Here is a 27,748-nt window from a genome sequence, read left to right on the forward strand (position 1 = left end):
GATTTTTTTGTCCACTTTTTTTCATTAGGTTGTTTCCTTTTTATTTGATTGTGAGAGTTCTTTATATGTTTAGGATGTAAATCCTTGATCAGAGGAGTTATTACAAATATTTTCTCCCAGTCAGTGGCTTGCCTTCTCATTTTCTTAATGGTGTCTTGTGAAGAGCAGAAGTAAAAACTGTCCAGTTGTTTCCTGCTAGCATGTAAAGAAGTACAATAGATTTTATTTATTTTGTCCTTTGACCTCACTGAGTTCACTTATTACTTTTTTAGTAGCTTCCTTAGGATTTTTGGCTCGGTCAGTATGTTTGTCAAGAAAATTTTTATTCTTCCCTTTAATTATTTTTATTGTTCTTGCCTTATTGCACTCTCTAGGAACTTCATTGCTATACGGTATAGAGGCAGAGATAGCATGCATCCTTGCTTTGTTTCTGATTTTAGGGGAACGCATTCAATATTTAATAATTGGTAAATTAATATTGGTATAATACCATTAAGCCACAGATCTTATTCATATTCTGCCAGTTTTTCCCCTTTTGCCCCCCTTTTTTCTGTTCCAACATTTAATTCAGAACTCCAGATTGCGTTTAGTGGTTGTATCTCTTTAGTCTTCTCCAGTCTTTGGCAGTCCCTTAGTCTTTTTTTGGTCTTTTCTAAACTCAACATTTTTGATGAGTTCTGGTTGTTGTTTTGCAGAATGTCTCTTGATGTGGGTTGGTCTGATACTTGCTCATGACTTATGCTGAGGTTGTACATCTTTTGGCTAGAAAACCACAGCAGTGATGTTATGTCCTTTCTGGTGTATTATATCAGGGGGTACATGTCAATCAATATTATTACTGGTGATGTTTACTTTGATCACTTAAGGTTAAGGTTAAACTGTTGTCTGCTAGGTTTCTCCACTGTAACGTTACTCTTTTTCTCTTTGTAATTGTTAACTCTCTTGGAGGGAAATATTTTGAGATTATGAAAATATCCTGTTTCTACTCCAACTTTTACCTACTGATTTTAGCATCCATTGGTGGGTCTTGCCTGCAACCATGATTACAATGGTGTTTGCCTAATGGTGATTTGGTATTTCCCTTATTCCTTCTATATTTATTAATTATAATTCTTCTCCAAGGAACAGTGTCCTTTCACACCATTTATTTATTCAATTATTTATATATGTCAGTATGGACTCCTGGGTAGTTTATTCTATGGGTTACAATCCAATACTATCATTATTTATTTTACTGTTCAAGTTATTTCAGTTTTGACCATTGGGAGTTCCTTCAGGTTGCTTTCCATGGCTTTTTGACATGCCTCCATCCTTTTTTTCTGAGCACTTCCTAATTTTTTGGCATCACAAAAATGTTCTAGCTTCACCTTGTCTTGCCCTAGCCCTGAAATCAACTGCTTTGCCAAGGAGCCCTGTTTTTGTTTTTGTTTTAAATTGAAGAATAGTGTTTAGAAACCAAGATCTGAGCCCCAGGTGTGCTCATAACTATGGAGTATTATTGCTTGTAAGCTCTCTCAGCACACAAAGATAGGAAATATATGTATATTTATCCATGCATATACACATGAATATTTCTATATCTATCTGTACACAGATGAAAACCATGAGTTTTAATATACTGATACTTCCAATTCCAATAAAAGACATTCTAGCATCTGTCCTTTCCTTATTTATAACTTCTTTCTCAGTGAAAAATCTATCTATAAAATATTTACCTATTTGTTCAATCCTAATATACACACTTATAACAGTTGCAGAATTGCTACCCCTATGCTAATTGGAGCACAATACAGTTATTTTTGTCTTTAGCCTTACAATATCCAGTCAAGATGCTGTTTCTCAAAGTTATATAGGTTAGTTTTTCCTTCCCCATTCCCTTCAGCATGGTGACATTTTTCATTTGTAGTGTAGTTAAGTTCATTTGTTACTATTTGTATTCAATTTGGGGTTCCACTACAAGAAAAATGATGGTTTATTTTGAGTGGTATGTGAAACATTACCAAGACTCAGAGCTAATTAAAAAAAAGATCTATTCAAAGAAGCACTGCTTCCTTCTCATTCTTCCTCCCTCATTCCCATTCCTCCCTTCTTTCCACCCCTTTTCCGACCATCCCTGAAGGTAACCATTCTGTTTGTTTCTAGTTAATCCTTTCTGTATTTCTTTTGCACAAATGAGTAGACATATTTTCTCATCTCCCCTTCTTTTTTCACATAATGGGTAGGATACTATAGATATCTGCTTTTTAAAAACTTTTACACACACATCATTTCAAAAAGTACTCCTCAATTTCTATTTTCTTGATTATTTTATATTGTAAATGGGTGTTAAATTTTGTTAAAGGTTTTTTACGCATTGATGAAGCTAATCTTATGATTTTTTGTTAGATCTATTAACATGGTGCATTATATTAATAGATTTCAATTTCTTGAGATACACTGATGCTTGTTTTGTGGCATAGTATATGGTCTATCCTGGTGAATGTTCCATGTCCACTGGAAAAGAATTGTGCTCTGTAAGTACTGAGTGCACTGTTTGATAAATATTAGTGAAGTCATTGTGGTTGATAGTATTGTTCAGATCTCTGTGTCTTTATTGACATTTCATATAATTGTTCTATCATTAGAGAGGGGTGTTAAAATCTCCAACTATGTTTGTGGATTTGTCTATTTTCCCCTCTAGTTCTATCAGTTTTAGCTCCCTATATAACAAATCTCTGCTTTCAGGTACAAACTCACTAGGATTGCTATGTCTTCTCAATGAATTGCCCCTTTTATCAATATGAGGTGTTCTTCTTTATCTCTGCTAATACTTTTTGACTTGAAGTTTACTCTGTCCAACACTAATACAGTCAGGCCAGTTTTCTTATGTTTATTGCTTGAATGGTATATCTTTACCCATTCTTTTATACTTTATCTGTGTCTTTAAAGTGTGTCTCTTTTAGACATTTTATAGTTGGGTCTTTTTTTAAAAAAATTCTGGTCTGATAATCTCTACCTTTTAATTGGTGTATCTGGTCCATTTAAATTTAATATAAGCATTAATATGGTTAGATTTAAGTCTACTATTTTGTATTTGTTTTCTTTTTGGTTTTCTGTTTTTGTTTGCTTATTTTGTTTAGTTTTACTATGTGGCACTTTCCTGCATTCTTTTGGGTTAATAAATATTTTTAATTTTCAATTTTGTTTCATCTATTAGCTTTTTAGTTCTACCTCTTATTATTTTTCTCTAAGCAATTGGACCAAGACTAAACATCATAACTTATTCAAGTTAATAACATATCACTTTGCACTTCTACCACACATGTGACACTTTCCACTTCTGATTATTATTCTGACATTTTCTGTCCTGAAACAGACCTCAGGACCTAACCATATCAATCATTGCAAAATACAAAAGGACCACATACTCCAGTTAAGAGATTATTAGGCTAGATAAAGAAGCAAGACCCAACTGTAAGCTGTGTAAAACTCTCCCCTAGGAGACAGCATCCTGAGTGCAACAGCATCAGAGAGACAGACTGCAGGACATGCAGGGAAGGTCAGCAAATCTCAGGCACTAGGCTTAGAACAGAACAAAATCTGAGCCCTGCAAGAAGTACATTCTGTCTCCCTGGCTCAGTCTCCAAGGTGTTCTGGGACATCCCACTGAGTGTTCTGGCATCTAATTAAGTATTTTCCAAAAATCATGCCTCTGAAAGTGAGCCCAGGTCCTTCTGAGAAAGGTGAGGTGACTACATATTCAGCTGTAACTTGCATTTGCTCCAATTGGCAGACTCCTAAAGAGGGTCTTGGTGTGATCCACACCCCCAACCAGGGGCACAGAGCAGGCTTTCCTGCTTGATGCCAACAGCAACACAAGAAAGCGAGGCAGAAGAGACCAGATCCAGGCTGCACGGCTTATGGACTGTATGCTCTTGGATGAACCACTTCATCTTTCTGAGCTACAAAGTCCTCGTCTGTAACAGGCACTGTAAAAGCTAGGACTGCTGTGTGAATAGTGCCTGCTGGAGTTGTGCAGGGCATAGTCTGCACAGCCACGAGTGGAGGCCCTGGTAAAACCTATGTTGCAGAGGTGCCAGGAGCATTTCATGAGATAGTATATGAAAAACAACTGTCTTACAGCCTGACAAGTGGGACAGAGAAAGTCAATTCTAGTGCATCAATTCAATGGAATACCACACAACTCATGATAACAATCTGTTTTTACTGAGGGCCAAGCTCCTCATGCTTTATTAGAAATGGAAGAACTCAGCCTACATAATGCCAAGGATAATATCATCCAGTTTTGATCATCATGCTTATAGCTACATATGTATGATATGTATGAAAAATCCTAGCGGGATAACCCCAAGGTGTTGCACTGGATTTGAATTTTTTTCTTCTGTTAATGTTTCTCTATTTTTCCACAATGAGTATTCTTTCAGTTTGAATAAGAAAAAGTCCAAAATTTAATTTTAGTTGGCTTTTTTTCTTCTTATTACTCCTCTCTTGGACTCCCCTCCAAAACGGAAGCAATGATAAAATGAACAACAGTGCTGTGGCTACTCTGTCTTATGCAACACTACGAGGGAGTTTCAGAGGAGGACACGGATTCTCACAGTAAGCAATGCTATTGTTGAGAGGGCAATGATCCCTCCTCACAGGGCTGCCTGTGGTTGAACGTGAGGAAGAGGCAGAGGTGTTTTGTGAAGGGCTAGGTGACCCGGCCATAGTGGGATGGAGTGGGAAGTACATGAGTTTGATAGCCAGATGGCCTGGATTAAGTTCCAGCTCTCTTGCTTACAGCCTGCGTGTCCTTAGTTAAGTGGCCTCACGTCCCTGAGCCTCAGTTTTCTCTCATCTGTAAAATGGGGGTAGCAAAAATGCCACTTCAGAGGGCTGAGCTGAGCATCCTATGAGATGATGTGTGGAACAGTTCCTGTCCAATGAGTAGGTGCCCAGCGATTGAGAGCTTTGATCGTACTCATATTCTGTGGTCTAGCTTGTACCCCTGATTTCAGCAGGGCCCCTGCATTTCTGATAAACATGACCAAGAGCAAGGTGGACTCTGAGTAGCCATGGAGCAGAGCTTGCTGATCAGCTGCCTCCTTTGACATCCACACCCCGTGGCCTGCCGGTCTTGGTGGGTCAGAGGGGTGCTTCCCTGACCGCACAGGCCAAACCTAAACAGTCACACACTGGACCGGGGCTCAAGAGGGAGGTGGGTCAGTTGCCACAATGAGTGGGGGCAGGACTGGCCTTGAGTAGATGGAGGCCAGGGAGGCCAGATGGCCTGTGCTGCTCTTAAAAAAAATGTCCCACTGGACATGCTTGTAGGTGAAAAACCTATTCATACTGATCTGAGGTTAGACTCCGTTTGTCATGTAAACACAAACTATGTACTTTTTCATATGCACTTAATTCTCTGGAAATTCAAATACCATGTAAATCAAGGAAACAGTTTCTCACCATTTTGCACAATCACCCAAACAATGATAACACTGCTCGTGGTGGGTTTGCTCCACACACATGTCAATCTCTACTCAAGGCTGTCACACTCATGGTGCTTCTGTGTCTAGAACAGGGAAAGAGAGGGAGGGAGAGGTGCTCTCCAAGCAAGGGGAAGCATGTGCAAAGGCCCTGAGGGAGGAGGAGAGAGTTAACTTGCAGAAGTGAAGCAGACCACTGTGGTGGGGCAGAGTGAGCATGGGAGAATGGTGGGTGGTGAGGCTGGTGAGGCCACAGGGGCCAGGCAACACAGGGCCTTGTGGCCATGCTGAGTCTAGCACTATGAGAAGCCAGGCAAGGCTTTTCATCAGAGAAGACATGTTCAGATTCGCATTTTGAAAAAAAAAAAAAAAGAAATCCCTCTGCAGGATAGAGCACGAAGTGGAAGTGACAATAGCAGAGGCAGAGTCCAGTGAAAGGTTTCTGAGCCATCCGGGTGAGCAGTGATGGTGGCCCGGGCTAGTGGGGAGACAGTGGAGCTTGGGAGAAATGAATGAAGTGGGTGACAGCATCTACAAAACTTGGGGATGCCTTGGATTCGGGAGGGAGGAGGTGTCGAGGCTTTCCTCCTCGGTAATTCCCAGGATCCTGGATTGTGGATGAATGGTGAGGCCCCTTTCTGAGGCCCGAATCCAGATGTGTGAGCCAAAGAGGAAGATGGCGTTTCCATGATGACCATCACTCCCAGCCTCCCTCGCCGCCTTTTCTATCCCCTCCTTTGGCGAACTTACCTGACTCTGCCACCTCAGCAATGGGTACTCCCTGCTCGTACGCCATAAAACCCAGGACTGAGAAGATGGCAAATCCAGCCACAAAGCTGGTGCCACTGTTCAGGCAACAGAGCATGATGCAGTCCCTGTGGGGAAGCAGTGAGAGGCACTAGGGTCAGAGTGGGCGGAACCGGTGCACAGCTCGAACGTTCTCCACCCGAGCACCCTGGTTGTCCTGTGGGGCAGGCAGAGAAGTGCGGGCACAGGCAGCTCCATTTTTCCGATGGAGCACTCATGGTTCAGAGAGGTTAGGTGGCTGGCCCACGGTCACACAGCTTCTCCTGAATTTCTAGAAGATAAGGTAGGTCAGGAATCAGAAATATGGAGTCAGCGTGGGAAGGGAGGCTGGCACGTGGGAAAATGCAGAACTAATGAGAAAATACTCCGAAACACACCGACACTCCTCCAAGTCCCTGGTAGGAGAGAAAGCCTGGGAAAGTATTCCTGGGAGCTCAAAGCAAAGAGGGCAGGAGAAGCCTCCATGGGAGAAATGGGGGCTTCTCAGCCAGGGGAGCAACCATGGGCCTTGCACCTGAAGCTCCGGCAGCCTCCTGGGGAGAGGCTTTATGGTGACATTCATCCTGGCCAAGCTGTTCACTGGAGCAGCGTCTGCCAGACCTCAGTCTGTCTCTGCTCTGCTGCTGCGAGGGAGCAGCCCCTTCCAGGTTGGACCCTTGCATGGAGAGGTTTATTAGAACAGTGACTGTCCCCTGCTCTTGGGAGGGGGGACTCACCAGCTAAGAAGCACCAGCATAAAGCCATGACCCAGGAGAAATCAGACTAGAAACAATGGAACTTTGTCAAGATGAAGACGGTACCCTTGAGTCCCGGCTGGTCCTGCCTCAGGCTTGGCATCCTAAAATTACCAAGTCAGGAAGTTAGCCCTTAGAATCTCAACCACTGCAGTGCCTGGACTGAGACTTACGCATACAATCCATGTTAATACCCCATTTTATAGGGGAGGAGCTACCAGGTGACCTTGTTCAACCTCCTGCCAGAGGCATGACTAGCCTCCATAGCATCCCTGCGGGTGGCCGGCTGACCTCTGCTTGCACACCCAGGAATGAGGAGCTGGTCATTTTTTCCAGTAGTACTCTCTCCTTGTTACTGCTTAGAGTGCTAAGAACTTTCTCATATTGTATTCACCCATGCTTGAAATCTCTGATAAAGTTAGCTTTACCCTCCAAAACAGTCTGGAGTTCCTTCAGGCTTGGCAGATCTGAAGATAATGGCCCTATAGCCCCTTGGGTTTTTTGTTCTCCGTTAAACATTCCGGTTCCCTTATCAATTCCTTATTTTGCTTGAAATCTGTAATACACTCCAGCTTATCCAGTCCCTCCTCAATTGTCACATCCAGAACTAGTCTCGACAACACAGCAGGACTCTCACCTCCTCTTCTCCTGACATCATACTTTTTATAATGCAACCAAAGCTTACATTAACATTGTTGGTGGTTGTAACACCCTGTTGCCTTGCAATGACCCTAGGAATCAAGGGCAGAGTAGAGAGAGCATTGAACTGGTGGTCAAGAGCCTTGGGTTCCAATTCTACCTGCAATATTTTTTCTTCGAACCTGATCTCACTGGCTATACAAGGTGTTTGGATAACAGAATTTCTTGGCCTTGCACTAGATCAAATCATTTTTCCGCAAGGACTCAGTCTCACAACCTTCTTCCTTGGAGTGAAGTATATTTCCCTGCCTTCACTGACTTTCGGCTTAGCCACATGACTTGCTTTGGACAACAGGATGTTAGCAGATGTGACATAAACAGAGGCTTGAGATGTGCTTGCATGATTGGATTTGTCCTATATCATTTCTGTGATTTTCCATGAGAACTTCCCCAGGGGAGCTGCTATCCCTTTAGCCTGGACCCCAGAATGTACCCACGTGGAGCTGACTTGAGCCTGGCTTGGACTTTGGAGCCAAACCCAGGGTCTTTCAATCCATAGCCTGCAAGAGAGTCTCCCCAGCTGACCAGCAGACTTGTGAGCAATACAAGCAAGCGTTCGCTGTGGTCAGCCCCTGTGTGCTGGGGTTGTTTGTTACATAGCAGTATTGTGGCCATGGATGACTGATACATGTCCCTTTAAATAACTCTTCTGGCACTGTGAATGCTGGCTGGGCTGGTATAACTGGGGACTTCATCTGCAAGTCTGATTTACCTCTGCTCAAAAAGAAATTCAGCTATGCCCAGGTAAGGGCAGAGTTATTCCTAAGGTTGGGATACATCTGCTCCTTGTGCCTGTTTCCTGAAGTCTGAGGCAAAATGGCCCTGACTTATCAAGCAGTGGACATTGGATGATACCAGGGAGGAAAGCTTTTGCCTATAGCCTCTCCATTCTGAAATTCTCCCACGTGATGCTCTCAGGACCTGCAGTGTGCCAGCCCTGGGCTATGTTTCACTGAATCCTGAGGCTGGGGGAGATGAGTCAAATAGATCAAAGCCCATGCTTTTGCTAGGAGCTAAACAAAAATGACGCACCCTAAAAATTATGACGAACAAATCCTGACTTTAAAAAAATGTCTCTGGGCATCCACACAGGTGTTGAAAAACAAATGTCCCTTGTTAAAAAATTCCCATCTTCCTGCACAGGTCTGTTGAGTGACTTTCTCACATTAGGGAGAGACAGAAGGAGAGACAGAGAAGCTGTTTAGGGACCTCAGGTCCCTTCCAGCCCCATGCATGACCTGTCCCTCCTCCCCTCCAGTCCCTAGAACACCCACCCCTTCAAGCAGACAGAGCTTAGTGGTGTCTTCGGAAGTGAGGATTTTCCCTGCCCGGCTTGCTCCATTTCCAGCCCTCTAATTCCTTCCCCAGCTCCCACGTCAAGGTAAAAGGCTTATGTAACAGTGCTTTGAAGTCAGCAGGTGCTGAACTGGGCTTTTAAGACCTCCAGAAGCTATTGTGCTGTCAGGAGAGAGGGTACTAATTTACTCCATTGGAGTTGAGAAGACCCACTTGCAGAACAATTTGAAAAAGGAAATAAAATGAACCTTCTGATTTTGCATTGCCACCCAGGGGATTTGCTTTCTTCTGCTGATGGGAGAGATGGAATAAAACCCTGTCTGCTGGAGGGGGAAGCAGAAGGGACTCACGGCTGACAGCACACATCATCCACACACTCCTTGGGGAATGAAACTGCCATTGCCCCAAGACACAGGCTGGAGACAAAGTGCTTTTGACCAAACCCTCTTCAACTCCAGCAGTTGGGAAACAGCTGGCCATCCCTGGTAGTGAGGAATGGGGGTGCAGGAGCCAGGAAGACTCAGGTGAAAAGCCACGCTCCAGCTCTGGCAATGTAAACAGGAGCAAGGGACTTGAGCTCCACGGGCCGCTGTCTCCTTGCTTGTGTAATGGGGTGATTTTGTTCCGACTTCCCTGCATAGAAGCCAGCACTAAACTAAGTACAAGGGATGCAGCAGAGAACAAGAACATGTAGCCTACGTCCTCATGGTGCTGACGGCCTAGCTGGAGAGGACAGTGACCAAGTGATCTCTGAAGGTCCCAGCACAGAGGTCCCCATGCTGACTGTAAGCTACTGATGGGGTGATACTGTACACAGACAGTAGCCCTCTCTGGTATCCCAAGGGGGTCAGACTTGGCCCAACCCGGAAGCCTGCATGTGCTGTTCTTCCTATCTGGGTGCCTCTTTCTTCCTGTCTATAATTAACATTTTCATCATGGCTGACAAAGTGCTTCACTTCTCATCCCCCATGCCCACATCCTCCACAAAACCTAGACGCCTTCTCCTGGACAGCCTGTTCTGACTGTCTCCAGCATCTCGTCGTCATCCGGTCACCCAAATACCTCTCATCCAAAAAACCCGAGAAGCAGAACTCACGGCGGCCTGATGTCACACTGGATTCTACAATAGCTTCTCTTTTCAGCATGCTGGACCTGCCCATATTAACTTCCCCATTGTCTTGATTTCCCCAAATTACAAACTCTATAGGCTGCACCACTGCTGTCTGCATCTCCCATGGCACCGACTCCAGGGCCTCGCACTTAGTAGACACACAGCAAACACTGCCGATTTAACAAGTGAGTTCATACTGTGACCGCTAAGCTAGCTCTCAGAAAGGATGTAGTGGGGAGGCCAGGATGGACACTGAGAGACCCCAGTCAGAGTCCAGGCCCTGCCATGTCTAGCAAGGTACCGCCTCCACCAGCTTCACTTTCCCTGTCTCAAAGTTGGGGTAATGTGGGAGGGACACTGTCACTGATAAAAGTTATTTCAAATGCACGGTGCCACTCGGGCCACACGATGACCCAGTGATGTGGTGGTTAATTCCAAGTTCCTGTCCCACCAGCAGGCATATGGCACAACCTGCTCACCTACCCTCACCTATGCTGAACAGGACTTGGGAAAAACACTCTCAATATTTTAAGAGTGTGTTGGCTGGGCGCCGTGGCTCACGCCTGTAATCCCAGCACTTTGGGAGGCCGAGGCGGGCGGATCACAAGGTCAGGAGATCGAGACCATCCTGGCTAACAGTGAAACCCCGTCTCTATGAAATATACAAAAAATTAGCTGGGCGCGGTGGCGGGCGCCTGTAGTCCCAGATGCTTGGGGAGGCTGAGGCAGGAGAATGGCATGAACCCGGGAGGCGGAGCTTGCAGGGAGCCGAAATCACGGCACTGCAGTCCAGCCTGGGCGACAGAGCGAGACTCCATCTCCAAAAGAAAAAAAGAGTGTGTTGCTTGTTTTCCTACTGGTATTTTAGTATTTTTCCTATAGATCTGCTTGTATTATTCATATGTTGTGGATATAAACCCCTTGAGTATCGTACATTGTGGGAATGCTTGTTAATCTTACAGAAAATTCTCATATTTGGAAATAAAATAACATAGATGATATTTGTATTAACAATTTTTAAAACAATTATAAAAGCAATATGTACTCAGAGTTAAACAAAAGAAACTAAACAAAACAAACCCATTTAAGCTGTATAGATGGTAGAAGTGGGAAAAGCCTACCTCCCCACCTCTGACTTCCCAGTCTCACATTATGGAGGTGGCTACTTTGAATAGTTTCTGTGTTTCCTTCCAGAAATTTAGAAGTTCTCCATATTTATGTGGACCAATCTATCACTTAGTTCTTTTGTGATTTCTTTAATTATTTTTGATGTTTTCTACATCTTTTCCCATTCTGAAATCAGTATTTCATTCCTACTTACAGGATGGTTTTCTTTCAAAAAATGTTTAACTCTTTAATCAATCTGACATTTATTATGGTAGAAAGGTGAGATGATATATGAGAATCTAATTTGATGACTTCCCCAAAATACTTATCCTATCTCAGAACCATTTGTTAAAAAACAACAACAACAACAACAACAACAAAAAACCTTCCTTCCTTTCTCCACTACTCTGTGATAAGGGATTTTTGCACTGTCATTCCATGGTCTTATCCCTGCTTATGGAGCTCTTAGACTCTAAGGAAGAGATGTGCTGTCCATCTACCATGAAATATTAGCCTATTGTGTACCAGGCACTGAGTTCAGGGGTGCCGAGACCCCAACAGACTGAAACGTCAACAGACTGACCATCATCCTAGACCAGCACTTCCACCACACACTGCTGGGTGACCTTGGGCAGGTCTTCTGCCCTCCACGGGTGTCAGCCTTGCTGTAGAACTCAAGCTGCAGGCATAAGAGGCCAGGCAGCCAAGGGTCAGACAGCCTGGGGCTCACCTCCTCACCTGAACTCCCTCCCAGCCCTGGTGCAGCCATCTACAGGAGGCCAAAGAGACATGTTAGGCTGAGGGGCAAGGTGGGGCACTGGCCCCAGGTGGGGCAGAAGAGGACCCTACAGTCAAGTATGAAGGGGCAGGAAGCAGGTTTCTAAATAGTAGGTGGGAGAACAAGGCCCTTGGTGTATGTACTAGCTCTGTGACTCAGGCAAGTCACTTATCCACCCTGGGATATGTCTTTACCCATACGAGGTGGCACTGAGACCTGAATGAGATGCTGGTGGTGGCGGGGGATTGGTATTGAAGCCTGAGAGAGACTCTGGTTACATTTGTTATTCTCCTAGCTCCTTGGTGGCCCACTCTTTGACCCTTGGGTAGTGGGAGGTCAACAAACAGCCTATCTGTCTCCTCCTGGGGCCCTGCAAGGTGGGCAGACAAACATAAACTAGCCTGGCAGGTTAGAGGGCTCTGAGGGTTTGGTGGAGAGCTGGCAGGGCCCAGGGAAATGCTCACCTGTAGCAGTTGTTGTTATAATTGTTATAACTTCCCAGAGCGGTCAGACAGCCCAGGCAAATGGCATAGGAGAAAAAGATCTGCGTTCCAGCATCTACCCAGACCTGTAGGAAGGCACAAAGATGATGGCATAAACAGAAGTCAGATGTGTGGTGAGAGGGTGGCCCTGGTCTCTGAAATCCCCCACCCACACTCTACCCTTCAGAAAAACTCCACAATGGATAATTAAACTTCCTAACCTACCCAGGACCCCCTTTATAAGAGTTCTATTCTTGGGCACCACATGATCAAGTGTAAATGTCCTCAATTAATTTGGGAATTTGCCAGACGTTATGAATAACAGCTCAGTGAATAGCAAGAACTTGAATGCTTAGGACCCCAGCCTCAGCTGTGTGACCCTGGACAAGTTACTTAATCTCTCTGAGGCTTAGTTTCCTTATCAGCAAAGTAGGGAAGAAACTTCCCTATCAGGACTGTTGCAAGGATTCATGCAATAAGGACCACGAGCCCCTGGGATCTAGTGCCTGCTTGCAAGGTAAGTCATGTTTAAGGTAAAACGAATGTTTCCTTTTCCTTGTGATTAAGGCCACCATGAGAAAAGTGTCATAAGATTCTGTCCAGGATGATACATTTGCATAGCTGACCTCAGCCTAAAAGGTGGCAGGGAGAGGAGGGCTGAGGGAGGCCCACCATGTCCTTCTCCCTTTCAGAACAGATTCCCCCCTCTCGGCTTCCTACATGGTACACAAGATAACTACTTTCTTAGTCCCCAGCTCCTTTTTGATAAAAACTGCTGTGGACAGCATGACATGCACAACGGAAATGACAGTGGCTTCTCGAACACTTTCCCCAGGCTCCCTTTGAGCCCAGTCCCTAGAAGTTGCCAAGGAAAATCCAGAGCTCAAATCCAAATGCAGCTGATGAGACTCATGCTTAGGTATCAAATGCCATCTAGAGAACAGGGCTGGCACTAAACATACAAAACAGGAAACACTTACTGACCTCTCAATGTACAGGCACCATGCATTACTGCCCTTCATGGATTACTGAATATTCACAGCAACCCGGCAGGGCACGGTGGGTGGCTCATGCCTATAATCCCAGCGCTTTGGGAGGCTGAGGCGAGTGGATCACCTAGGGTTAGGAGTTTGACAGCAGCCTGGCCAACATGGTGAAACCCTGTCTCTACTAAAAACACAAAAATTAGCCGGGCATTGTGACGGGCACCTATAATCCCAGCTACATGGGAGGCTGAGGCACGAGAATTGCTTGAACTGGGAGGCGAAGGTTACAGTGAGCCTAGATCACACCACTGCACTCCAGCCTGTATGACAGAGCAAGACTCTGTCTCAAAAAAGAAAAAAGAAAAAAGAAAAAAAAATCACAGCAACCTTATGTGGTAGGTGCTATTATTGGCCCCCTTTTACAGCTGAGGAGACTGAGGAACAGAGTCTCCTCAGCTGTAAGGTGCCCAAACCACACAGCTGGGAAATGGCAGGTGCAAGTCCATGAAGGTCTGCCTCTAGAGATGTGTGCTCATTCAGTCCCACAATTTCCAACATGGAATCAGCCTCAGAAGGCCTCTGGTGTAACCTCTCATTCAACACAGAACTCTCTTCTGAGTTCTTCTGACAGAATAGTCTCTGCTTGCTTACCACCAGTGACAGGGAGCTCACTATCTCCTGACACAGACCCTTTCTTCTTCAGAGACCTCTGACTACTAGAACATTTTTTAAGATAAGATGAACTCTCTTCCTGTGTTCCTCGTTCTGGGGGCACCCAGACCACATTCCTCTCCTCCATGTGGTAGCACTTTAAAGATTCAAAGAAAATACTCATGCCCAGTGGACCCCAGAACTCTTTCCTTTCCAGGCAAAGTATCGGTATTTTCTCCCTCTTCAGAACTGGATTACACGGTACAAGTCATTCTATTGTGGGTCTGCTCAACTGTGTTAAGTCATTCAACAAATTGCCTATTAAAATGGAAGATCATAATGCTGCCTCTGAACCTGAGAAATAAGTGTATTTTTTTCTCCTCTAACAAAAGGCTCACTGGGTTTAGGGTCTTGGAGCTCTGTGAGGAACTGAGGGAGAGCTCTTTCATGAAGTGCAAGGGCAGGGAGAGGCAGGTAGTGCCAGCAGACCAGAGTGTGCCGAGATGGGGTAGGAGAAGCTGGAAAGAGGATATACAAGAACAAACTCCAGACATTTTGCTGTGAGCGGGGGTGTGAGATAGGCTGGTAGTAAAAGGGTAAATACAATTTGGGGAAGGTTTTTGGAAATGGTAGAAGCCTAAGGATGCTTAAACGTTGGTAGGAAGGGTCCAGTGGAGAAAAAGTGTTAAAGACTTGAGAAGAAATGGTTGTATTTTTAATTCCTCCTGCTTTGTCTTAGTTTCCCTATTTGCTACCTCAGTGGATTGCCTGTTCTGCTTAGAAAGGTCAGTGAGCCACATGGGGAAGCAAAAAGCAGTGCAGCTGCTGACCCATGAAATGGGAGGCTAAATCCCAGTGGCAACTCACAGAGCTACTCAGTGCCTGACCAGACACTGGGCCTTCAATCCACCACACTTGTTAATGCTGCCACAAACTGGGTGTCCTTTCTCCACTGCCCTGGGTCAGAGTGTGCAGGTCAGAGTGAGCAAAGCCCTCAGACTTGTGGGAGAGCCGCTCCCCAATCCTGACTGAATCCCACCACTCATTGGAGTGGGCCCTCTGCCTAACATGGTAAATAAATGCTCTGTGAGTTAGGCAACACCAAAGAAAGCTTTTGACCCACAAGCCCCAAAGATATGTCCCCCAAACCAATGATTTTCACTTGCAGGTTTGTTTGTTTGTTTGTTTTTTCAATTTGCTCTTTGGGCCCATCACTGAAATGGACATCTGCTGTTTTTGCCTACTTAGCATCCATCTTTCCTTTTTGGGTAACAGTACCTCAATTTTACTTTGGAAAGCTACCTCTTCTCCACTCAGAGGTAGATTCAGGGCTGGCCACATGACCCAGGCTTGGCCAATCCAAGGATTTCTCTTGGCCACAGTGACTGGTTCATAGACAAGCATATGATGCAAGGCAAGTCAATGGGACACTTTTTTTTTTTTTTTTTTCTGGGGATGTTAAGCTTGTAACTGCTGGGGGCATCACTGGCCATGAAGGAAGAGTCTACCTGAGAATTAAAGCCAACACACAGGAAAGCAGAGTCTAGAGCAAAGGCAGACCAATATTAGCACATGACTTGAGTCCCTGGATCAGACCTGAAATCAGACCTATCCTAGAACATTTCATTTCAGAGGCCTATAGATTCGTCTTTTATTTAAGTCATGTTGAATTGAATTGTTCTCACTTCAAACTGAAGCTAATAGCAACATTTAGCTCTTAGAAAAACCCAGAGGGTATTAGCCCAAATCCTCTAATCAAACCCGAATTACTGATGGACCAGCATTCACTGAGTTCATTCACCTGTATACTGTGCAGAGCCCTGTGTCAGACTCTGAAAGATGTACCACTCAGTTTTACATAGCACTCCATCTCTGTCCTCAGGTGAGATAAAACATTCACAAAACAAGGTGCCCAGTAGCTAGAAGAAGACAGATGGGGGGAAAGAGAAACTTGTGCTAAGGCAATCAGAGAAGGCTGCCTGGAGAAGGCACACCTTTCAAGATTGGAGAAGAGATGAAAGAGGGCATGTTGGGCTTAAAGATTCATGTGAAAGGTGGGTATGTTCTCAAATGATTTTTCCATCTTGCTCCCCTACCTCTATGGGGAAAAGTCTGTCATTTTTAGTCTGATGTTCACCATTAAACCAGCACCTTTACACAATACCCTTAGTCCTCCCCTTTTTTGACACAGTCTGTTGGTTCTCTGCTGTGAGGAATACTGAAATTAGCTACAGCCTCCAATTGTCTTCCCTCCCTACCTGCTAGCATCCAATTTGAAGAAATACCCATTTGCTTCCAGTTAATACTTAAAAGTCAATCTGTAAACTTTTTCTACTTTTTATATATATGCTATTATCTTCAAATTTTGCATATACTGTCTAGATTATCAGAACATACAACCATCACATAATAGCCTTTACTGATTGATTGAATGATTGATTGACTGATTGAGATGGGATCTTGCTATGTTGCCAAGGCTGGAGTGCAGTGGTGTGATCATGGCTCACAGCAGCCTTGAACTCTTGGGTTCAAATGATCCTTCTGCCTCAGCCTCCTGAGTAGCGGTGACTACAGGCATGCACCACCATGCCAGACTCCTTATAGTCATTATTTAATGTGAATTTGATAGTTAACTATGAATTTAATGATCACCCCCAGCCCTTATGTTAATGCCTTTCCAGTCAATTTTGTTATCTGTAGCTTGTTCTCTAGTAAATTCCCCTGGAAAGGCTCATAGGAAATAATATTTGCTGAGTTCTTGCATGTTTAGAATAGTTGATCTGTCACTTTCATACTTGAAAGGCAATTTGGCTGTATATAAAATCCTTGGCTCTTTTTCTTTTCCTGAGTATCTGAAATATATTGCTTAGTTGTTTTCTGGCACAAAGTGCTGCTGTAGAAAAGTCTGGTGCCAATATAACTTGCTTCCCCTTATAAAGCACTTATTCTTTTGGTCTGGATGTCCAACAGGTTTTGTGCTATAATTTAATAAAGTCCAACAGTGACTAATCTGTGTTAATTTTCTCAGGCTCATGGTATATTTTTTCAAGATGCAAGTTCAAGTCTTCTCTTTCAGGAGAAAAAATATCCCGAAATTATTGTTGTATTTATTCTCTTCCATTGCTTTGGGTCTCTTCTTTGGGGACTTGTATGTATGTTGGACCTTCTTTGCTCACCTTCTATACCTATCACTTTTTCTTTCATTCTTTAAAAAGTCTTTGTTCATTTCTGACTTTATTTTTACATTTTTCCTCCTTTCCATCTTCTGTTTACTTTATCATAATTATCCATGGTCTGTATTCACTGTTATTCCTTCATTTTATTTATTTTTTTTGAAAGTTTTTCTTTTGTAAGTTGTCCTTCCTGTCAGCTCTTTTTTTAAATAGTCTTTTTGCCTAACAATTTCATTTATGCTATTTGCCTCATAGTATCTATTGGTTTATTAATTTCCTTTAGCTTGTTTTGAAATATTAAGTTTCAGTGTTCCGCTGTTTTGTAAGTCTGTCTTTGTGCAATGCCTTTGGACAATATCCTCCCCATAATTATTTTCTTTATCACAGCTTTGCATAAGTTTTGATCACAGTGCTCTTCTGTTGCTCACGTGTAGGTGAGATAGATTTTCCTGTACTCTTAGGAGAGGATTTTCTTGTGTAGAGGAATGAGAGTGGTCCAGGATAGATTTTTCCAGACTCACAGTCTGAACTTTCCTTCTTCTTTTATTGCCAGAAACTCTTTATGGCCATACAGATAGTTCTTTCTGAAATTATTGTTCTCTATTATTTTCTCCCACTCCTATCCAAAATTTCTCCTTTCACTTCCTCTAGTGTCTCTATCCTGCTCAATTTGGATTCTGCTTCCTGTAATTTCTTCTTAATGACAATGGGGCCTCAACTGGTTAGTGTGTAGTGTTCACAGGGCCCAGACCTCTGCCCAAGTTTGCTGCAGTCCTCCCCCACTTACCTAGGGGTTAGAGACTGCATAGGCCCCCTCCTCGTTTGAGGTGATGTTCTCAGACAAGTCCACCAAGCTTCTACCCCCAAAGAGAGTCCTCTCCCAGTACATGTTAGAGCTTTCTGGGTTTCCTGGTGCTGGATCGTCAGAATTCCCTTTACCTTTATGTTCATCTTCATCTCATCCTGCAGAACTGATATTATGCAGATGTCATTGCTGTTGGCATCTGGCCCCATCTATTCAAATTTTGTAGTTCATGGAGTCACCTAGTTGTGCTGAAGGTGCTGTCTGTAGGGTTTTTGTTTTACTACTCTTGTTTCTCTGTTTGGGTGGGAAGTTAAAACAATTTTCTTTTCTGTTGCCACCTTCCTTATCTTCTTGATTCTCAAGAAATCTTTAGAGGGCAGGTTATACAAGATTGATATTGGCTGGACCAATACCCAGATCTGAGCAATATGATGGGTGGGGGTGCAACACTAGAGGGTGATCCAGGTTTTTTAAAGGGTGGTTCAAGGTATAAAGTGGGGAAATGGGTATTAATTTGGAGAAGGGAAGTTTGAGACATCAAGTGAGATGTTCAAGAGACACATGGAAAGTCTAGGGCTACATATAGATGTCTGGGCTAGAGACATAGATTTGAACATCATCAGGATTTTAGCAGCAACTTAACATCTCCCTGACTCCAGATCTAACATTTTCTTCCCTGGCCTCTTCTATTTTTCACATTTGAAAAACCAATTTTGAGATCAGTTTTTCTGCTGAGACACATGATCATTTGGGCATAGCAGAGCCTGAGAATGTATGGGATTGGATTTCTTAAAAACATCCCATGAAGAACCATGGGATGCCTTCACATGGAGTCTGCATCATTAGGCTCCTTTGCAAAAAGCATAACTGATATATGTTTGTGTTCTTACACAGATGCCTGTGGTTGTGAAAATGCAACATGGCTCAAATTGTCATCCTTGCCTCTCAGTCTAGAAAGGAACTAATTAACTCCTCAGTGAGGTGGTGTATTTGTTAAGATAATTACTGCTAGGTTATGCTGTATTAAACAATAAATCCCCAGATTTCAGTCGTTTAGCACAATAAAAGTTTATTTCTCACCCACACAAAGATTAAAGCACAACCCCTGTGGAGGGGCTCTCTTCCACCCAGTGATTTGTGATATTAAGTGTTTTTCCTTTATGATACCACCATCTCTTAATACAAGCTTCCAGCACAGCCTCTGAGGCAGAGAAACTGGAGGTTTGCTTGGGAAAGTTTTAAGGGTTAGGCCTGAGGGTTTCCGTCACTCCCAAATATACATTATTGGCCACATCCAAGTGACTTGGTTGCAACCTAAAGACAAGGAAGTCTGGGGAATGTAGTCTTCCCATTTACACAGGAAGAGAAAAATAAATGACTGGTGAACACAGCATTATCTCCGCCAAAGCATTATTTCAAGTCTATTTCACCTACAGCTACTTTCTTCAACTAAAAATCCCACAAGCACAAACAAACAAAATCATAGTGGCCATTAGAATGACTTGGCAAAAGGGGAAAAGAAAGTTAGTAAAATAAGCTAACAGAACATTCATGAACCAGCCCTTCCATCGCTTTAGTAATGCCTTAAGAAGTGAAAAACTTGAGTTAATGTTTGTTGAAACCTACTGCATACTACAGACTCTCATGTACACAATCTCATAATCTGCCTAATGATCTTACTAGGTAAGTATTATTGTCTCCATTTTTTTCAGAAGTGGAAATAGGCTCCTGCAAAGTCAAACAGCTTATAAGGGAGAGAGTTGGGTTTGAACCCAGCGTGTTCTGGCTCTACACTTTACAGGGAAAAACTAGGACCTCCTGGTCTGCTGAGTAGGCCTGGAGTCTCAGCTGGGATTTAAACGCTCTGCAGCTGTCAAGTCAAACAGAACAAAGGCAACCCCACCTAAATGAAAGGAAGACCAGGCAACTGAGCCTACTGACCAGCATCTCCCAGGACGCTACAAAAGGAGCAGCTCAGCAGAGAAAGGGCTTCCTATTTCTCAACACAATTTGAAGGGAAAACACTCTCAACAAAACAAACCCTAAGGAAGCTGGGTCAGTAGCTGAGAAAGGGATCACTCCTCATGTTCTGCAGCAATGAATGGGGGGCGTTCTGGCAGCACAGCTGTGGGCGGTCCACATTCAGATGTTTGGAGGACAGATTTGCATGGGAACAGGGGAGTGGGGCCCCTTTAGAAGAGAGGTGGTCCCGCCTCCAGCTCTGGGGCAACCCCACCTCTTTCAAGGCAACTGGTTCCAATGAGCCCTGGTGCATGGTAGGTACAGAGAACAATGAATAAGGGTGTAGCCCACCTTCCCAGCTAGGGCTACAGGGCTGCACAGAGTAGCTCCTTGATGACATTTGCTGGGAGAAGCAAGAAAGGATGGATGGACAAGGACAAATTTTCCCCACCCACACTTTAGCTACAGTCATCATGACGGATACTCAGCATATGCTGTCCCAGTCCACATGGACAGCACTTTACAGTTTACAAGACTGTATGTCCTATGACCTGTGTATCCCACACACTGCCCTGAGGTGAGCATTGTCATCCCCAGGTTAGACACAGGTGAGTTGCTGGAAACATGCTCACCTTTTCTCCACATTCCTGCCTTGATCATGCAAGTAGAATGTCTAATTTCTTAGATGTTTGGGGGAGAAAGCTTCACTTCTTTTTCCTACCTCTTTGAGTGACTTATCCAACTGGGGAGACTGGGGAGATGGTCATCGTGCATATGTGGGCAGCATGTCTCTCTCACACACAGAACATGAAATAATATTTGTGAAACAAACCTCCAGCACCATCCTGGTTCTTGGAGAGCATTGAGAAATACTCTGGAGAATATTCAGAAACCCAGCCAGGAGCCCTCATGAGCAGCAGGTGCTTAGTCAACATTTATTCCCTCCCAGGATATTCCAGTACTCAAAAACCTGGAGGAAACGAAAAAGCCAATTCCCTCTTCCCCCCACTATAAGCATGCATTTAGTGTCTACCATGTGCCAGGCACAAGTCCCAGGAATGGAGGCTGAAGCTGTCATTAAATGTTACAGAGCTCCTACCCTTAAGGAGCTTACACTTTAGCAGGAGAGACAGAGAGCAAGCAAAGGCAGATAAGCTCTCAAACAACATCTGGCAGAGAGGAGCAACTTGTGGGGAGGGGTGTGGGAGATGAGGTCAGTGTAGTAGTGAGTTCAGTCGCAGTAGGGGCCAGGGCCCCACCTACCCATGAAGGTACAAATGCTGCCCTGGGATTTTCTACAGCTTCTATGGCAGCACAACTTTCAGAAAAAGCTACCCTAGAAATGTGCTTTCAAATCTGCAAAGAGAGCCGCTGGTCAGAGCAGAAGGGCACGCCTCTGCTTGTCACCAAAGCCAGCATCAGCAGGCCGACCAATTAAATCCATCTCTATGTCCTGGAATTGGCTGGTGTTTGCCTTAGGTCTTTGACAAATGCAGCATTAACCCATCCTGCCACGAAAGCACCGGTAAGAGGGTGTATGATGATAGTCATGCTGATGATCACAATGACACCAACTAACTTTTCTTAGCACCTATGACATACCAGATGGAAAGCGCTGTACAGGTATTAAACTCACCTCATCTATACTGTTAAGGTGGGTGCCATTGTTATTTATTATCTCCCTTTTATAGATGAAAAAACTAACACCCAGGGAGAGGAAGTCACTTGTCCATTTACTTTAGAGAAATGTACACACACTGGCCAGTGTGAGGAGTCACTTTGGGCTTACAAACAAACGAATCTTCTAATTGCCCCGGGAACCTGGCCCACGTTGGGAGAAGGCACTGAAACACCAAGCCAAAGGGGCCTAAGTTAAACAAGAGAGCTCTAGCCAGGCTGCATGCCTTAAGCCTTGCAGGGGCTTAATGAAAAGGGCAAAAACTTTGGGGTCAGCAGACCCAGCTTGGAGCTCTACTCTTCCGCTTACTGCTATGCAACCCTGGGCAAATTACTTCACCTCTTTGAACCTCAACTTCCTTGCCTGTGAAAGAAAGACATAATGAATGTAAAGTGTATAGTGGAGTACCTGGTACCATCCCCTTAATCTGGTTTCTTTTGGTGGCTGATGATACTCAATTATACTATGCAAACAAGCTCCCACGTCCTTTCCAACATCCCAGCTTCCGTTCCCATCAGGTGAACTAATCAGATTTCTGAGAAGTGCAAATGCGGAACAGCCCATCACTAAAGCAGATACACATGCCTCTTAGGGCTACCAGCTTGGGTCCAACAGGGATGGATGAGAAGAACCAACACTTCATCCCTCCTAGGCTCCTTGCTCTTCCAGCGCCTGGCCAAGAAGATGCGTGAAAACCGCCAGACCCAACAGCACATGGGGTATGGGCTTTTGGATCCAAGAAGACAGAACAGAGCTTGGTGGCCCTCCTGGGGCTTCCAACCCACAGCCTTTTCTTTCTTCGACATTTTCCTTCAAACAGACAGCTACACACACACACACACACACAGACACACACCCACAGACTCACACACACACGGACACATGCACACACAACTTTTGTAAGCAGAGCCTTAGTTTGAGGCAAAAATATAACTTATATGGCCTGGCAGAAAATGGCTGAATTAAGCTCTTTCTTTTTGCCTTTTATATTGGTAAGGATTCTCAAAAGATTAAAAGTAGGTTAGGAGAATAATAAAACAGCTGTGTTTCCAGTGTGTACCTGACAACGGCTTTTGTAGAAGTGAATGATTACATGAAAATCACTTCCTTCCCACCTCTTTCTCAGCCTCCTCTGGGTTGCTAGGCGCCCTTGCTCCTTCTTTCGGCTAATGCCACATACAGAAGCTGATGAATACAGTATGGCCATTATGAGGAAAGGGGAGTCTGGGAGAGGGATTCAAATACTCCCTCCCTGGTGGATTCCATGGGGGGAGAGGGCTTTGGTGGAGACGACTTTGGAGATATTTAAATGCTAATGTGCTGGGCAGGCGGGCAGGGCCAGTGGGAACAGTGGTGGGAAGGGACTGAGGCTCTTGGCCTGTAAACCCAACTGGAAATATGTTCTGCAGCCTCTCACTCTGGTGCCAAGCCCTTCCCTGGGCAGCCGGCCCTGGGGCCAACCAGGGCCCTGCCAGTAAAGTGTCACTGGGCTAAAGGGTTGCGCTGCGGGTGGTGAGGAGCCGTTCAGTTCTGTGCAGGGGGAGTTTGGGTGTGTAGGCTGACCCCAGCGGCCCCTTTGTGTGGAGCAGGGAACGAGGGTCACTGTGGCAGGGCTTTTGCCCAGGAGGCTGGACAGCCATGTCCAGGCATGGAGAATGCAGATGGGCAGTTGGCCTCCCCTTAATCTATCACATCAGTTGCTTGAGCCCCATTTTACCAAAGTGCTAAATGCGGGAGGCTCAGAGAAGGATGAGCCTGAGCAAGGCCCGAAGACGGCAATTCCCAGCCCCAAGCTCTTCCCAGGATGTCCACACAGACTCAGGGAAAGACAGTTTAGGCCAAGCTCTTCCCCAAGGAGTGTTGCTTGAGGAGGAGGCTCTTGGCATCTTGGACAAGACAATTCACTGGGCGGACTGTCCTGCTCCCTGTAGGATGTCTACCCACCAGCCCCCACTCTCTAAATGCTAGAAGTCTCCCAGTCATTCTAGCAGCCAAAACTACACCCCCACTTGTTTCTAAATGACCCCAGGCCAGCAATCCTACCTAGTCCTGGCTAGAAGCCACTGAAGCAGGGGAAGTCGGAGCAGGCAATGATTGTGGGGCTGCAGAACCCACATCCCATGGGCAGCACTGGGCCAGGGTCTCCCAGCCCAAGCCAGACTTCAGCTCCCAATCAGGCAGCCTGATCAGGCAGGTTCTTTTGTGTCAGCCGAGCAAGCCGTTAGGATGAAGCCTCATCATCTCCCCCTAGAACCACATTTCTTTGCTAATAACCATGGAACTTGTTCAAAGCCAGGAAATGAAATGCCAAGCCAGGGTGCTCCATGCCCTGGAGGACCTGAATGGGAGCTAAACTTCAAGCAATAGAAAAGATGTCCTTGGGAGGAGAACAGAAAAGAAAACAGCCGCAATGGTGAAGGTAGTCACTTGTGTGTCTGGCTGCAGATAGATGAATATCTGAGATCATATTGTGGCATTCATTGTTTATTGTCGGTCTCCCCCAACTAGAATGGAAGCTTCCCGAGAGCAGGGTGCTCTGCTTTCTCACTGCTGAATCCCTACCCCTTGGTGCATTGCTGGCACTTGATAAGCACTCAAGAAATGTCTGTAGGGTGCCCACAGCTGCTTAGGGCCTCCAGCACACAGGAAAGGAGTGCTCAAAGCTCACACTGAGTCCTAACTACCAGGCCAAGTGGAGAACATACTGGACTGAGGGGGACAGGACACCTGGCTCCAATTGCAGTTTGCCCTTAAAGTTCCTGTGTGTTCTCCCTAAAGTTCATTGCTTTCTCCTAGCCCCAGTTTTCCAACTTGTAAAATAAGGGAACTACATTGCAAAGGAGATGGCAAATATGTGACACGCACATCCAACCCCCATTTCTGCCCAGGGGAGACATTACTGATCAATCACAGCACTCTTCTGCCTTCAGTGTAGCTATGGGGAAACACATCTACCACCTGTCAGAAATCGTGAGTGAGCAGAAACCTGCAAGACAGAATCGTCCAGCCCAGCCATCCCAGGCTTTATAACAGGGTTATGGTTTTGGGTCAGCTGAGCCCATTTTCCATGGGGCGTTTCAACCTTGCAGTTTTAAAAGCCCAGGAAGACACTGGAACACCTGTGTTTAAGCTCCTGCTCCATAATAGGGACAAACTTCACATGAAACACAAGGGACACAGAAAGGAAGGAGGAAAATGACACCATACTCATGGAGATATGTGTTTTTAGTGGATTTCTGGCACTTACGCTGGCCTGGAAGGCTGGCAGAAAGTGGCAGGGTTATTCCAGTGGAACAAATGCTACAAGCAAAGGCCTAGAGGGCAGGAAAGGAGCAATCTGTCAGAAGCTGCCCAGCAGAAATTCTTCTAAGCAAGAGGCTGAGAGGGGAGATGGAATAGACTTTTTGAGCCTCATGGAATTCACAGAGCTGGTGTTTCATTCATCTCTGTACCTTTGGGCAGAAGCCACTCAAAGTTCCCAAGTAGGAAAATGCTTGTGGCAGCCATACCAAGGATGCAGAAAGACACTGCTCAATTCTGTGTGAAACAGAATTCTGACAGTGAATGGGAACACACTCAAATTTATGCCCCAAGGAGCCTCCCAGGGGATATCTGTGGTGGCTGAGGAGTGGGAACAGGCACAGCCAACAGTGGAAGAGCCTCCTCCCTGGCTGAGAGCTCCAGTCTTGGGATGAGCTCCTGTGGCTAGAAGGAACCAAGCACAGTCAGAGACGCAGAGAGGAAATTTCTGCATTGATATGGTTTGTCACTGTGTCCCCATCCAAATCTCATCTTGAGTTGTACTTGCATAATTTCCACATGTTGTGGGAGGGACCCAGTGGGAGATAACTGAATCATGGGAGCGGTTCCCCCATACTGTTCTCATGGTAGTGAATACATCTCATGAGATCTGATGGTTTGATAAGGGGAAACCTGTTTTGCTTGGCTCTCATTCTCTCTCTTGCTGCCACCATGTGAGACATGCCTTTCATTTTCTGCCATGATTGTGAGACTTCCCCAGCTACATGGAACTGTAAGTCCAATAAACCTCTTTCTTTTGTAAATTGCCCAGTCTCAGGTATGTCTTTATCAGCAACGTGAAAATAGACTAATACAGTAAATTGGTATTGGGAGTGGGTTGCTGCTTAAAAGATACCCAAAAATGGGGAAGCGACTTTGGAAATGGGTAACAGGCAAAGGCTGGAACAGTTTAGAGGGCTCAGAAAAAAGTGGGAAAGTGTGGAACTCCCTCGAGATTTGTTGAATGGCTTTGACAAAAATGCTGATAATGACATGGACAATGAAATCCAGGTTGAGGTGGTCTCAGATGGAGATGAAGAACTTGTTGAAAACTGGAGCAAACATGACTCTTGTTGTGTTTTAGCAAAGAGGCTGGTAGCATTTTGCCACTATCCTAGATATTTGTGGAATTTTGAACTTAAGAGAGATGATTTAGGGTATCTGGTGGAAGAAATTTCTAAGCAGCAAAGCATTTAAGAGGTGACTTGGGTTCTGTTGAAGGCATTCAGTTTTATAAGGGAAGCAGAGCATAAAAGTTTGGAAAATTTGTAGCAGTGTGATAGAAAAGAAAAACCTACCACATGTTCTCACTCATAGGTGGGAACTGAACAATGAGATCACTTGGACTCGGGAAGGGGAACATCACACACCGGGGCCTATGATGGGGAGGGGGGAGAGGGGAGGGATTGCATTGGGAGTTATACCTGATATAAATGACGAGTTCATGGGTACTGATGAGTTAATGGGTGCAGCACACCAACATTGCACAAGTATACATATGTAACAAACCTGCACGTTGTGCACATGTACCCTAGAACTTAAAGTATAATAATAAAAGAAAAGAAAAGAAAAGAAAAACCCATTTTCTGAGGAGAAATTCAAGCAGACTGCAGAAATTTGCCTAAGTAATGAGGAGCCAAATGTTAATCCCCAAGACAATGGGGAAAATGTCTCCAGGGCATGTCAGAAGTCTTCACAGCAGCCCCTCCCACCACAGGCCCAGAGACCTAGGAGAAAATGGTGTCCTGGGCTGGTCCCAGAGTTCCTGTCTCATGCTGTCTGCAGCCTGGGGACGTGGTGCCCTGCATCCCAGCCACTCCAGTCATGGCTGAAAGGGGCCAATGTAGAGCTCCGGTCATGGCTTCAGAGGGTGCAAGCCCCAAGCCTTGGCAGCTTCCACATGGTTTTGAGTCTGGGAGTGCACAGAAGTCAAGAATTGGGGTTTGGGAATCTCTGCCTAGATTTCAGAAGATGTATGGAAATGCCTGGATGTCCAGATAGAAGTTTGCTACAGGGGCAGGGTGCTCATGGAGAACCTCTGCTAAGGCAGTGCAGAAGGGAAATGTGGGGTCAGAACCTCTACACAGAGTCCCTACTGGGACACCACCTAGTGGAGCTGTGAGAAAAGGGCCACTGTCCTGCAGACCCCAGAATGGTAGACACACTGACAGTTTGCACCCTGTGCCTGGAAAAGTCGCTGACACTCAACAAACACCAGCTGGTGAAAGCAGCCGGGAGGGAGGCTGTACCCTGCAAAGCCACAGGGGTGGAGCTGCCCAAGACCATGGGAATCTACCCCTTGGATCAGCGTGACCGTGACCTGGATATGAGACATGGATTCAAAGGAGATCATTTTGGAGCTTTAAGATTTGACCACCCTGCTGGATTTCAGACCTGTGTGGGCCCTGTAGCCCTTTTGTTTTGGCCAACTCCTTTCATTTGGAACAGTTGTATTTACCTAATGCCTGTACCTCCATTGTATCTAGGAAGTAACTAACTTGCTTTTGATTTTACAGACTCATAGGCAGAAGGGACTTGCTTTGTTTCAGATGAGACTTTGGACTGTGGACTTTTTAGTTGATGCTGAAATGAGTTAAGACTTTGGGGGACTGTTGGGAAGGCATGACTGGTTTTGAAATGTGAAGACATGAGGTCTGGGAGGAGCCGGGGCAGAATGTTATGGTTTGGCTCTGTGTCCCCACTCAAATCTC

At 45.1% G+C, this 27,748-nt stretch overlaps 1 protein-coding gene across 2 annotated transcripts in view; it reads right to left on the reverse strand.

Moving 5' to 3' along the window:
• The window catches only part of SLC6A11 (solute carrier family 6 member 11), a 122,040-nt gene that overhangs the window by 14,892 nt on the left and 79,400 nt on the right, over positions 1-27,748 (reverse strand). For both annotated transcript variants that reach the window (XM_023218438.2, XM_023218439.2), the window contains 2 exons: positions 12,465-12,568; positions 6,219-6,343 (listed from right to left, as the gene is read on the reverse strand). In XM_023218438.2, coding sequence (XP_023074206.2) covers positions 6,219-6,343; positions 12,465-12,568 — 229 coding nt within the window. The remainder of the gene's footprint in view (positions 1-6,218; positions 6,344-12,464; positions 12,569-27,748) is intronic.

The sequence above is a fragment of the Piliocolobus tephrosceles genome, chromosome 2 (genome assembly GCF_002776525.5).
Source record: "Piliocolobus tephrosceles isolate RC106 chromosome 2, ASM277652v3, whole genome shotgun sequence".
NCBI classification, from domain to species: Eukaryota; Metazoa; Chordata; class Mammalia; order Primates; family Cercopithecidae; genus Piliocolobus; species Piliocolobus tephrosceles.